Genomic DNA, 14,443 nt, shown 5'->3' on the forward strand with positions numbered 1-14,443 from the left:
CATTATAAAGTAAATATAGCGATAATATTTTATGAGAACCATATACTTTATATATTGGTTAAAATTTAATTTTATATTTAATATTTCTTTTGGATTTGTTAAGTATTTCTGTTAATTCATCAAAAGCTGAAATGGCCGTCGCTAAAAATTATATAATCTAAACATATATGGTACTTTAAAAGAATTAGCAGCAGATAATTCAAAGCTTCTTTTTAGAGCTGTGAATTTAATGCACTAAAAAACCTTAAAAAATACATTAAAAATGCCAGAAAATGTCAGAAAAATGAAATAAAATATGTAAAATATGCAATATAAAATGCCAAAAATTATAGTACAAAATACACTTAAAAATGGTTTTTGATTTAGTTTTTATATTTATATTATAGGATATTATAAATTTAGTGCATCACATTTTACATGCATAAAAATGTGTTTATTTAATAAAATAATAATAATTTTGATTTAATTTGAATTTTTTATAATGCTATTCACCTAAAACATTTTTAATTTTTTTTTTATGTATTTGTTTTGTTAATAATTAGATTTTTAAAGATGTTAATTGACAGAATTTAATTAAAAATACCAGAAAATGAACTAAAAAAGGAAAATATGACCTAACAATAAAAAAAATAACCTTAAAAATTAAAAATGTTAAAAAATGCAAAATAAAAGTTTCATAAATGGATTTATTGCTACATAATTCAAATTGTGTACTTACGAAGCTACATTTCACAATCGCCAAAAAAAAAAAAAAAAAATGCTTTTTCCTACAAATTTACAGCCCTATTTATTTTACATTAAATATTTACCCAAATTTGTTTCATTTGTATAAAATAGCTTTAATATTACCAACTATATAGTTCTTCCATGTATGAGAAAACTGAGAAGCTTTTCTGCTATGCATCAGATAAAAACGTAGCTACAAATATATGTCTATACCATAAGATAGATTCTATCTTGTATATAGAAAAAAGCGATACCAAAAATATAAACAAATCGACTAATCTTAAGAATTTTGTAAATAAACATAAATAAATAATGTTAAATTAATATAAGAAAAAAATGTTTTTAATAAATATACTAAGATAGGTATATGCTTTTGTTAAATAAATAATTTTGAAGTATTTATATACATCTAAACATCTTTTAAAATAAATGTTGCAATCAAATTTAAAAAATAATATATAGGCATGCGGAGAGTGAAGCTCTCTGCAGGTCTGTTTTATGTTTATAATTTTAGCCCCCTCCCCCGCGCCCATTTAACAAGCCAAATTTACGCCTATGCCGGTAGGCACTATTCATTTTAATAGATTTGCTCTGATTAGCTTAATAATATTTGAACAACTGTTAGTAAGATAATTATAGACTGGAATAGGTAATATTGTATTAAGGTCTCTATGGTTAACTTTATTAAAGGTTTTGGTCAGATCTAGGAAAATTGCTACTGATTTTTAGTTTTTTACTAGGTTAGGTTAGGACTCGCGTTTTCCGAAGAATTTTCAGATGAAAATGTATTGTCTGTTGCTCTATTTAGCCATTAATCTGTATTAATTAAATGTAAAGTAAGAACTTAATATTTGTAAACTCATAAAGAACCTTGTATAAAATCTTTCAAATCTTTGATTTGGTCCCATGGCGACGGAATTTCTCTGATGCATACCTACGTGTATTTGCGTGTTCCATATCTAACAATGCTTTTTAGCTCTATAATAGTTTCTTTTTCGGAACATTTGCGCTTAATTATATTTAGTTTGTTTTTATAAATACTGAGTTCTTACATTATTAATTTTCATTTTGAAAAAAGTGACGAAATTTGTAAAAATAAAAAATAATTACAAACTATTATATAGTTAGAAATTCATAAAAACTTTTCGTTTAATATACAAGTTTTGAAAATGTAATGCAATAATGCAAGATTCATCAATCATCATAATATACAAGTAGTAATTTATACTGAATCATTAAATACAAAAAAAATATAAAAACACAGTTATTTTTTGTCATTTAAATTTTAACAAAATTACTTATTTAAACGATAAATAGCAACTTAATTATTATTTTCCAACTTAAAACATTAGTGTGGGCTTAAAACTTTAACGAAGATTAAGTTATTATTATATTATTTTGAATTTAGTAAATGCAATGACATTTTTTTATGAATCTATTTTTACTGTTTAACGTTATTTACGGAATGATGTTATTAAATTTTGTGTTACATTGATAGACTATGGTATAAATATATATTATTATAATAATTAAATACTATTAACAAAATAAATGCAATATTTTCGGGAAAAAATATATCAACCAATTAATAATTTTATAGGTAATTAATGTACCACAATACTAAAAATAAAATAAATTACTTTAGTAGCTATCTCAAAAAAACATATCACATATACATACTTAGTGATATAGTTTGTGATTTGTGACTAACTATCTACACCCAGAATCTTTTTTCGAATACAATGATATATCATTTAATTCAAATTTAATTTTTAACACACCCATAATAGTGACCCACTCGACGCCTATTACATAGCAGAGTGACCCTACTTGTTTATCTTTTTATATACGTATTGTTTTGCTGGGGAAACTTAAAATTATTAACTATTATTGAAACAATTTATAAATATAAATTTTATCAAGCATTTTATTGGTATCTTTACTAGGTATAGTCTATACTCTATAGGTATCTAGGTATAATTTTGATGCTATTCAAATTATTTTAATATAGGTAGTAAATTAGTACCTACCTATCTAAATTATATTGATCTATTGAACAAGTGATTGAATTGAATATACTTATTAAAAATGACTGGAGCTTTGTTTAATATTTTAATTCCTACTAAACAACATGAATTACATCTTTCTCAACAAATTGCTTGTGATTGTCCAATTAAAATCAAACAACCCAATGATAATACATTCAATAAACAATCACTCAACCGTCCCAAACATCATTTATCGATAACTATGGAAAAAGTAAGTACTTACCTACCTAATACTATTTTACATGCATACACCTAAAGTATATATACTTATTAAATAAGAAAATATTACATTTTATGACATTTTGTTTAAATAAATCTTTATATTATTAATATAGATAATAGGTATAGTACACCCATTACCCATATTTATAATTAAATACCTATATCATGTTTCTAACTAAAATTTCATATATTTATGAATGTCTATAAGACATTGGAAGCAATTTTATGTAGCTTGCAGATTTTCAATTCAGTATGGAATCAAAGCAGAGATAATAGATGCTATTCGGTAATTATATAAATATTAACATTTGTGTAAAACTTGATAGGTGCCTATCTTTAGGTATTAGTTGGGTAGGTGATTTGTGTCCTACCTATTTTTTGCTCTACTAAATATATACAATTTTATGAAAAGTAAAAACTTTTTTTAGTATTGAAGTTAGCTGTTTTGTTATGTTTTACCCGCAGACTATAAGTTCTAAAATTACTTACTTAAAATTTGCTTTCAATATTTTCAGGTAACCTTTTCAATTGCTTCTAATGAACATTGTGAACATATTTTGAATTTATTGATGGAAAATGGCATTGGAGTAAAATTAAATTCGACAGTAGTGTAACTATATATTTTATTATATTTTTATTTGTTATATATACATTTATTATCATGCACTTAATGCATAACTTAATACAGATGCAGAATAGTGTAAGAAAATACACATTAGCTGTGTGTTACTTGCCTGTAAATATGCAGTAGACTTTGGTAATTCGGCAAATATAAGATCAGTAGATTGACGAAAACGGATTATAGAAGTTCATATAGAAATATAATTTTACTAATTGAAAAACCTAAATTAATTTTGTCAAAATATATAAATATTAATTGATTATTGTGTTGAAATAATCTTTTGATGGGATGGACCTAAAAAAATTAATAATTTTTCTTTTGTTTGAAATGATGCTTTCAAAACTTTTACTTGTGGTTGTTTTAAACAAAAATAAAATAAAGCCAAATTTCAGGATGTTCCTACTGATTTACTAAGAGTCTTCTGTAGTTACACTGTATAGTCTTATATTAATTACTAATTTAATACACATTTTGATTTACTAGAGTCTTACCTTGTTCGTTATATTATCAAGATACTGCGAAGTCTACTCAATCAGTTTTGGAAACCACTCAGGATAAAAAGTTAGTATTATTTTAATATAGGTAGATATGTTTAAAAAAATATTTTTTAATCCAGTTTGAATACAAATGCAATATGTTATTATTCTCAATTTTTATTGTTTTGTAGTCCACCTAATTTGTATGAATCATCTTGGAAAAAATTTCTTCAGTCAGTTAGATCTCGATTAACCGTGGCACAAGTTGTTCAAGGTATAGAAGCTGGTGCAATGCTAACCTTTGATTTTTTAATTCTTTTAATAATTTCGGTGTAAGTATAAATATGTTTATAAATACAATGTAGGTATGTTCTATCATTATATCTTAATTTTTTTTTTTTATAAATACCTACTTTTTATTCATAATAAAAATGTATTTTCTGATAACTTTATTCTAAAAGTCATTTTTTTTTTTTTTTTGAAAATATTGTTAGTAATTTTTATTCATAATTTATAGAACAGTTGCAGCTCTTGGTTTGATGCAAGGAGAAACTATTATATTTGTCTCTAGTATGCTTCTTTCTCCACTTATGGTTGGTGATTATAAAAATAATATAATATAAAACAAATCAAACATTAGACAACCTAAAAATAAGTAATGAGTATAAATAATTTTATTCTTATTTATTTTGTGTTTAGGGGCCAATTAATGCTGCTACATTTGGAACTATGATCAAAAATAAGAAACTTAGAAACATGGGGATTGTAAACGAAATTATTGGTTTAATTATTTGTGTGATAATTGGTTTTTCATATGGTTTAACAGCTACTTATTTTGATAAAAGAGATTCTAGTCAGTGGATAACTAATGAAATGGCTTTCATGTAATTATATTATATTATATTTAAATTATTTCATCTAGTCTGAAATATTAGTCATATTTTATTAAATATTATTAATATTAATAATCTTTTCTTTTACATATCTTGCAGGACAGATATAAGCAGCTTATGGATTAGTATTGTACTTGCGTTTCTTGTTGGAGTTGCTGTGCCTATTGCTTTATTAGGAAACAATACATTTTCTTTAGTCGGAGTAGCAATATCTACATCACTATTACCACCTTCTGTCAATGCTGTACGTTGTATGCTATATTTTTATAATTAAATATATAAATAGATATATGAATCAAAAGCTTTAAAATTTTAATCTGAAGTCAATTTCATAAAATTATACATTATTTTTTTTTAATTATACGTATGTATGCTAATAACCTAAGTAGGTACTACAAATTTTCATAGAGTCATCTTTGAGTAAAGTTGCTTCTAAAATTATATCTGTTTATAAGAAAGCTTACTCACTAGTTAATAACTTTATTTTTATCAAATATTTATCACATACTTATATTACGTATAATTATTAGTATGTTATAAATACTCAATTTTGTTTTTTTTTAAGATAATATAGTAGGTACCTATATATTTTAAAAATTTTAAAAATGTAAAGCAGTATTTCTTAGTTTTTTCAAAAACAATTTTAAAGTACTATTAGGTATTCTACTTTTGTCAAATGTCATGATTATATTTATTATCAAATGAATTAATGATAGCAATAATTATTAGTTATAAATAGGTAAGTTTTTAAAATAATCAATGATAATATGTAATATGTATACACTAAACAGTTTAAAACCACAGAATAAATATATTATTCTTATATTGTTTTGGAACACTGAGAAAGAATTTATAATACTTGTTCATTGGTGTATTTATAATTAAAAATCAAATAATATGTCAAAACAAGATTTTGATAAATTATATAACTATTTAAATATTACAATTTTACTATTTTTGTCAATAGTCAATATGACAATATATATTAAGCTATAATAGTGACATTCATTTTTAAGGGACTGTTGTGGGCATTTTCAGTAAGGAGTATTAATCAAGATTCTTATAATACTATAAATTTACATTATTCATCTACAAGATCTGTTGATTTTGCTATTAAAGGCGCAATGAGTATGTGTGTAACATTCATCAATATAATATGTATATTTGCATGTGGCATTGTCATATTAAAAGTAATGTATATTTATTTAAATAATTAATTTAATGATTTTCAAAAAATTTCTTAGTTTTTGCACATGGCTGTGTTAAATAATTAAGTTATTAAATGAATACCAATAAATTTCAGTATATTTCTTTGTTTAAAAACTAATTTTGGATTTCTTGCATGAAAAATTGATTAATTTAATGAGTCAATAAAATTTAATGAACCAAATCATGGGCCACTAAATCATGTTTATAATACTATTAATTTATTTAATGATAATTAATTGTTGATACAACCTTCCATTAGATACATAATCTAACAAACTACTATTTAATTATAGATAAAAGCGGTTGCGCCAAAACAAAGTAATCACTCTACAACATTAATCAATGAATATTTAAATGTATTGAAAGAAATAAACTTAGAATTCTCTCAAGAAGAAGCTAATTATCTTACATTAAGGTAGATTATGTTTATTATTTTGTATAATTATTGATATATTATTAAAGTTTTTTTTTTTACATTTTATAAACTGGTTAAAGGTTAAAAGAAGAATATTCAATTTTTGGATTATCTCCGAATACTTTAAAAACTAGGGCACCTTGCAGTGTCACTTCTAGGTATAATCCTTTTGATGTAAGTTCTCATAAAAAATTAAAAAAATTTTTTTATCTAAATAACATTGTTTTAATCTAACAGCTATCTTTTGTTACTTGGTCACCGGGGTATAAAAGACAGCAACATGATCTGAAATCATTTTTAAATATTCAATCTGATACTATAACAGCCAAAAATAATGTAAAAAATACAGGTAAATGTATTAAATATACAATTTAAAATAGTTATGATTTAAAGAGAATTTGTACTTATTTATTATTTTATATTTAAATTAATATTTTACGAAAAAAAAAAATTAAACTTGTGAATTTAAATGAATGTGTATAGTACAAATCAGATACTTCTCTGCAATTTGATGTTATTACTAAATACATATATAAATATATTTAGAGTTGCCAAATTTTAAAATTCTCAATCTGAGATTTAATAATGAATAACCTGTTTTTTTTTTTATGTAATGCTTTTATAGAAATAAGTATATCCTTGTTTTGTTTAAATATTTGTAATTATTGTAAATATATATTATTTATTAATTATTTTAGTACAATTAATAATTATATAAAGATATAGTGTAAAATACTATTCTATATTGTTTATTTGTATTATTATTAAATATTTTTTCTCTCAGTTTCTTTATAAATTGGGACAAACTGAATAACTAGAAAAGGTAGTGGAATGAATGGCAAGCTTATGTATATATTTTGTTTTACTTACCTTCAAATTAGTTTCATCTATTGAAAAAAAAATGATTTTTTAATTACAAATAATTTTTATAATAAAATATAAGTGTTATAGATTATAATATTTATAAATTTAAATGATTAAGTTTTCTTTTTTTGTAGATCTATTTGATAGTGAAAATTCACCAGGATCGTTTAAAGCTGTATTTAAATCTTCAATGGAAAATTATTCAACTAAAGCTTTTACAGATAATGATACACCTTCAACTACGAGACAGTTTATTATAACTCCTGTAACACTGAAAAATACTTCAAATACTAAAGAATAGTATTTTTTATATTAATTGATACATTTATGTTTTTGTATTATCCAAAGCAATATAGTATGCATGTATAACATGACAAAATATGTTTCTCTAATTTTAAAATATATTTATATTTTATGATTTGAGATAAATTAAAAATTATTTTTATTTATATAGATAAATTAGGTAGGTAAATGGTATAAAAAATAAATAGTCATGTATAGAATATCTTATATTATATAAAAATAAATATTTGTCTGTTTCTTATGTTGTATTCTCAATTGCTGAACCAATCTTGATGATATTTACTTAGTAATTATTAAATAAAGGCAAGGAATATGCTATTAAATATCTACCTATTTGTTTTATGCGTTATATGTAAATTGGTGTTTTATTCTATCAATGGTCTATTTTTGTTTTTTTTTTTTTCATTTTTATTTATGTATAGGTAAATTGATGGAGCTATGAGTGAAACTCAAAAATTGACACATTTTGAGTTGTAAACCATCAATTTTGATTTATTTCTCAATTCAAATCATAAACATTTTATTACCCTCACACTGGAATTTACAGTTTTAATTTCTGTTTGTGTATAAATGAACTGCTTATTAGAGTGCGTATGGAGTAAGCAGCTATTTCTGGTAACTTTGGGACTGACGCTCTTATTAGAGGGCATAATAAAAACACATTTCTGTCAAACAACACTTTTGGGAAAGAAAAAACAACATATTATGTAGGTACAATCTAAGTTTACAACTTATAGTATTATTTGACAAGAATTATAAAAAAAAATTTCAAAAACCTATTATTTTTTAGGTAATACCACGAGCATTAATAAATTTATACTTTCTGGGTGTGCATCTTATCAGCTATACGTTCACTATCCGACGACCAAGTCTATTCGAATTTATGATGTAGCTATATTAAAGGATCATTTCTTTAAAACTAATTTTCAGAATGGTAATCCATCCCATGTTAGTGATATATAATTATATTATATTTAGCAATTATTGCTAAAAAATGAATTTGAATTTTCAGTAAAATTCTTTTTGCGTGTAAGTTAAACAACTAATAACGAATTTTGTATTAATATTTTAAATCTTTGGTATAAAAACAAAAATGTTTAAAAAAATAATTTATTTATTTTCGCGATTTTTATGAATTTTGTCTAATTTACTAATATTAGCGTTTCGCCATAAATATTATTCCATCCAGTAGTATCAACACAATAGGAGTGCTCTGTATTCTGTTATTTTTTTTCTATGTCTGACGTTTGTATGTAGTACGTACTTTTGAACTTCTGAAGTTTAAAGTTTGTAGTGTTTCTACACACTACACGAATATTTAATATTTATGGTCTTTTTTGTACCGTAGTTTTTCAAAAACCAGTGCCCAAAGATTTACAATAAGTAAATTACTTATTTATTTACTTGGTCATTCTGCTTATCATCTAATGCAACTGAATAATGATAACAATTTACACGTGCTTTTCTGTTGTACTTGTAACTTGTGTCTTGTGAAATTGTTCCATCAACTACTGCAGCTGCTTAATTGCTACCTTTAATCTAAAGAATCGTTCTCTTTTCACTGTTCACTGTTCTGTTTTAACGTAATATGCTCTTGAATCTTGATAGTTTATTATAGTTTCTTTTTGGTCAGACGTGTAAATTACCACCGCGTAACTACAATCTTGCAAATGATTATACATTAAATTCATCATGATAAAATTAGATACATCGTACAGTTTAGGTTCCATTATTGAGTCCAATTTCTTGGGGATTTCAAATGATGAAGAACCCGATAATGTTATTGTAACCTTATCGAAGAATATGGTTACTTGTTTTCATGTATGTAGAGTGTATACTAATCACTTTGTATTACATTTCTTAGTTTCATTATGGTCTGTACGTTTAATGTTTAGATGCCAAGTCAAAATCAAGTGCATTGTTGGAGTAGTTCTGATAAATTGTCTTCCGGAGTGATATTTGATTCATTAACTAATTGTTATTATGGCGTTTTTAACTACACCAGAATTGGTAAATGGTCACAGACTTCATCAACGATGAAAGATATGAAAAAATTTAATGTGAGTTTTTTCAAAGTATTTTATATTATGCAAATTTGCCATATGCTTTGTTTTTATAATATAATAATAATAATAATTCCAAAAAGACTGTGTAAATTAGAAATATAGAATACATTTAGTTTTTTACTTTCTTATTAACTGATTATAATTTTTAAATCAATATATGCTATATTATGCCAATTAAAAAAAAAATAAAGAATTTTCAATAATATTATACCATCTAAATATCAATCTAATTACATAAATAACTATTAATTTTTTAATACTAAATGAGTATCTGTTACAGTTTTTAAAGGATAGGTTAAATTATTAATTAATTTAGTTAAAATTATAATTGAACAGTTAAAAACTAAAAATTTTTATTACATTTTAATATAATTAGGAAAAAACAATACTACAGATAAATGAGAATATTTACGGAATGGTTTTTGACAAATTAGTAGTTCTTAGACGTTTATTCAATAATAAATAACTATCATATATTTGAAATTTTCACGAAATATTCATGCAAGTACTTTCAAGACAATATATAATTTTCTAAACTTTGTAATTCTTTTTGAGATATTTATATTTATAACTGTTATTTTTTTTTTCAATTCATAGTAGTAAATAAATTTTCCAAAGCAAAAAGTTTGAGAATGTAATACAATATTTTTCATAAGTTGTATTTATAGCAGTTAAAAATATAATTGCATATTTTTTTTTTTTTATAGATATTTGAAATTTTAATTTTGACAAAATAAGATATTTAAACGAAAAATAATAGTTGTAATTTTTATTTCTCCATTATATATTATTATTTTCTACGCATGATGGTATTTTCAAAATATCTAAATTAGTTTTAATTATGATTAATAATGATAAAAAGTGCTGAGTTTGATTTAAAAATTTATTAGATTTGGTTTGAAAAAAATTTTAAAGTTTGGTTTGGTTTCAAAAATCATGGTTTGACTCATCACTAATAAATTTATTAAATTTTTCTCTTTTTATAAATATTTTATAATAGTATACAGTATAATTAGTAAATTGGCCAAAAGTTACATACTATTTGATTTAAATAAAAAAAAAAAAATCTTACTTATTCAAGATAATTCAATTTAATTAATATTTATTCTTTATTTGTTTTTATTTATAGTTTACCTCAAAAATTATAAAACTTTTAACCAGATTAGATTATAGTGGAGCAGTTGCAGTTTTTGAAAATGGATATTGTGAGTGTTTAAAAGAAGCAATTGGTAACAGAAAAAAAATCAGAGACGCTGTTATTAATAATGGAGAAACAATTGAGTTAGCTAAATTATGTATGTTTAGGACAAAAGCTATTTGTATTATTGTATCTGTTGACGACAAGGTAATTTTAATTTATAACTATATTATACAAATAATTATTATGATTATATGAATATTGTAATTTCAGAATATAAAAACATTACGGTCTGTGCCATTAGAAGATACTTTTTTGCCAATTAATTTACAAATATCTTTCAAAAACAAAACTGATAAATTACTGGGTTATTGTATTAGAGAAAATTCTGATTCACTGAATATTGTAACATTTTGTAAGTATCGTTTGATGTATTTATTTAGAAAATATATTAATTTATTAATATATTTATAATATATTCTATAATTTATAATTTTTATAGATATTAATTTTTTATTACAAATATTTTAATTTAAAAATCACTTTGTGTCTATATGTTTGCCAATTATAAAATATTATATTTTATTTCCATAGGGTCTAATGGTTACTTATATTCAAATGAGTTGTATACTGAATCCAATAGCAATGATTTTCCTGGTAAACAGTTGACAGAAATTACTTTAGTTAATTTAAAAAAACAAGTATCTTTAATTCAATTAAGTTCAGATTGTATTGGTCTTTATGGAGCAGAACCAAAAGGCGAAGGTTAGTAAAAATATTGTTATTGTTTTTTTACTGATTTCATATTTTTAATAACCTTATTTAAAAAACAAATGTATAATTAATATTAGTTAATTAAAATTAAAGCTTATGATTTTATATACTAATGCATCATTTCTGATGGATTTATAATATTTTTGTATTTTTTAGGAGCTGCTTTAGTAGTATACAATTTCCATTACAATATGGTAGTTGCTGTACAACATTTTAAAATCTATACCAACCCTCCAAATTTATGGTGTTTTGGAAATCATTTACTCTTAGTAACAGGCCAAAACTTAGCAGTGATTCCTTTTACGTGTGAACGGAATAACTTATCCTTGTTAATGGATAATAATTTAATAAAAATAAATGATAAATATGAAGAAATTGAATGGGATTCTTATGCAAAACAAAAATGTATAGATACTATTTCAGCTTCAGCTTTATCTCAATCAAAGTAAAAATTATTATTATTATTTACTTTTTTTTATAATATTTAACATATTTATTTGCTTATTCCAGATTAAATGAAATGATTATTACTGACCATATTAAAAATAAAAAGGATAAATCATTGATTCGGTTACTGATGGAAAACAACGACATAAGTGATACTTCTTTAGTTGAAATATTATCATATTGTAGTTCAAACACAGCAAAACATTCAAATCTTTTGTCAAAGTTATTTACTTATCCACCTTTAAATAAGCCATCTTGTTTACGACACCAATTGCCGTTTGAGAATATGCTGATCATTTTGAATACTTTGTATTCACTTATGAAAGAGAAATTGATTGAAGAAAGATTGGTTGATTGGATGACACTGATGATTGACTGCTCATATCAACAATTATTATTGTCAAATGATCCTAATGTACTTGAACTTATTATTAAAGTTCAAAATGATATAAATAGCAAATGTGACTATTTGGACTCAGTAAATAATATTAACAATACAATGCGGGTTATAAAAAATAAAAATGTTAACAATAAGAAAAGAGATGGACCTGTCAACAATTTATATAAAATTGAAACAATTAATTTATATTGAGTAAATTTGTATTTTAACAATAATACTTGTTTTTTTTTTTTTTACGTCTTAAAGTGCATTTATTCCAGTACAATACTCTGTGACTAAATATTAGTCAATATATTTTCATTTATATATCATGTTTTATGATTTGAACTCGTAACAATATTGATGACCTAGATTGAACGATGGACAAATAATTTATCGTTAGTGAACAATATTTTTATTGAATTTATCTTATTACTTTTAAATGTTACTGATCAGTTATCTTATTTTATCTTAATTGGAAATTTAGAATTTTGCTGTAATATGTTAAAATGCCAGGACAAGATGAACTTATCACTGATTAGGCATCATTTAAATATTTAACCAACAGTGTTATGACAAATTTGAAACTAATATTTCTTAGTAAGTTTATAATTATTTTATTAATGATATATTAATAATACTATATTAGTTTCATAGATACAGAGAAAGCAAATAAATCTTTTTTTGGGTTTTATGAACATTTAGCATTTGATGCAACTTTTAGGAATTTGAACTTAATATTGGTACACAGTAAGTATTACTCGTATATTAGATTTGCATAATTTACTTTTATTCTACATTTTCAGGTTGTTATTTTAATTTTATATATTATCTATAATTTCGTTAAAGTTTAGATTGTATATACACATAAATGATTCTATGACAGTTTAAGATTTGTATATCTATGTTTTTAATTAAAAGATTATACATATCTTTTAGACTGTATTTGTATTTTTTATAAATAAATTTGATTCACTAATTTATAACATGCACAATGGTTTAATAGTTGAATTCAACGCATCATTCATTTGTAGATTTGTTTTATGGTATATATGTTACAGCTAAAGTGTTGAATTCCGTTATTTTATGAAATAACTAGACAGTTCATGAATTACCTATGAATGTTAGTTAAAGTATGAAATAATACATGAAAATTGTACTTAAACTAGATTTTCATAGAATATCTAGTTATTCTATACAATTTCAGTTTGATATCCGTTATAGTATAAATACACTAAAATTTGAAATATATATTAAAATATTTTATTTTACTGAATTAATTATAGTTATATTATTTATTTATTTATTTTTACATGTAAGGCTATTTTTGGCATTTAGAGTTGCACAATACCTCTTTTTTTCTACAAACACATCGCTTTGTGTCACATTTTTTGGTACAAGTGCACTTAAAAAAAACCCTGACCAGTTCCCAGTGACTGCGCAGTTTCCGTAGATCTTAATATAATACTTTCATTTGGAACAGTTTCTACAGCTAACAAATTTTTTGAACATTCTGTGAACTGGGATCGAGAGTATATAGTTGTTTATCACTCCTGTAATTATAATGTATAGGTAGGTAATAGGTATCAAATAAATAAAAAAATAAAAAATAACTTGTATTATTTGAATTTATCTTACCATCATTGGATTCTAGTTGAATAAATCCATTGTCAGTTCATTTTAAAACAACAGCAATAATTGAACGAAGATCGACATCGGAAATTTTGATATGCACTGTAGAACCAATATTAGCAATCATAAATTTAGTATTTGATAAATCTTTCATCCTTTTTGCCTGTTTTTCCAAACGTATCTTGCGGTCACCGACAAAAAGGATGTCAATCTTATCTGATTTAATATG

General features: G+C 23.3%; 3 protein-coding genes and 1 long non-coding RNA gene across 5 annotated transcripts in view; 3 read left to right on the forward strand and 1 right to left on the reverse strand.

Moving 5' to 3' along the window:
• The first annotated feature begins 2,746 nt into the window (after positions 1–2,746).
• Positions 2,747–7,837, forward strand: LOC112601092. Of its 2 annotated transcripts, XM_025348518.1 has the most exons (13): positions 2,747–2,985; positions 3,205–3,282; positions 3,512–3,606; positions 4,102–4,179; positions 4,286–4,426; positions 4,612–4,687; positions 4,794–4,978; positions 5,087–5,231; positions 6,004–6,177; positions 6,490–6,611; positions 6,692–6,785; positions 6,849–6,960; positions 7,610–7,837. In XM_025348518.1, exons 1-13 carry the CDS (start codon positions 2,815–2,817, stop codon positions 7,774–7,776), a joined length of 1,638 nt encoding a protein of 545 aa, XP_025204303.1. In that variant the 5' UTR covers positions 2,747–2,814; the 3' UTR covers positions 7,777–7,837. The 2 variants fall into 2 exon arrangements, with proteins under 2 accessions (XP_025204303.1, XP_025204304.1); XM_025348519.1 differs by lacking the exon at positions 3,205–3,282.
• A 1,416-nt stretch (positions 7,838–9,253) lies between these two features.
• Positions 9,254–12,818, forward strand: LOC112601061 (nucleolar protein 11-like). Its single transcript, XM_025348476.1, has 7 exons — positions 9,254–9,599; positions 9,674–9,838; positions 10,974–11,189; positions 11,256–11,397; positions 11,577–11,747; positions 11,913–12,201; positions 12,267–12,818. Exons 1-7 carry the CDS (start codon positions 9,471–9,473, stop codon positions 12,793–12,795), a joined length of 1,641 nt encoding a protein of 546 aa, XP_025204261.1. The 5' UTR covers positions 9,254–9,470; the 3' UTR covers positions 12,796–12,818.
• Positions 12,819–12,896: 78 nt separating this feature from the next.
• LOC112601117 (beta-1,3-galactosyltransferase brn-like) overlaps positions 12,897–14,443 on the forward strand; it is a 6,585-nt gene continuing 5,038 nt past the window's right edge. Inside the window, exons 1-3 of the mRNA XM_025348553.1 lie at positions 12,897–12,980; positions 13,070–13,182; positions 13,240–13,332. Of these exons, the coding sequence (XP_025204338.1) occupies positions 13,155–13,182; positions 13,240–13,332 (121 nt within the window). The 5' untranslated portion in view covers positions 12,897–12,980; positions 13,070–13,154. The remainder of the gene's footprint in view (positions 12,981–13,069; positions 13,183–13,239; positions 13,333–14,443) is intronic.
• LOC112601118 overlaps positions 13,869–14,443 on the reverse strand; it is a 3,690-nt gene continuing 3,115 nt past the window's right edge. The window contains exons 2-3 of the long non-coding RNA XR_003115030.1: positions 14,221–14,316; positions 13,869–14,135 (exon numbers count right to left, since the gene is read on the reverse strand). This is a non-coding gene — a long non-coding RNA (uncharacterized LOC112601118). The remainder of the gene's footprint in view (positions 14,136–14,220; positions 14,317–14,443) is intronic.

The sequence above is a fragment of the Melanaphis sacchari genome, unplaced genomic scaffold, assembly GCF_002803265.2.
Source record: "Melanaphis sacchari strain LSU unplaced genomic scaffold, SCAv2.0 Contig74_pilon_pilon, whole genome shotgun sequence".
Lineage (NCBI taxonomy): Eukaryota > Metazoa > Arthropoda > Insecta > Hemiptera > Aphididae > Melanaphis > Melanaphis sacchari.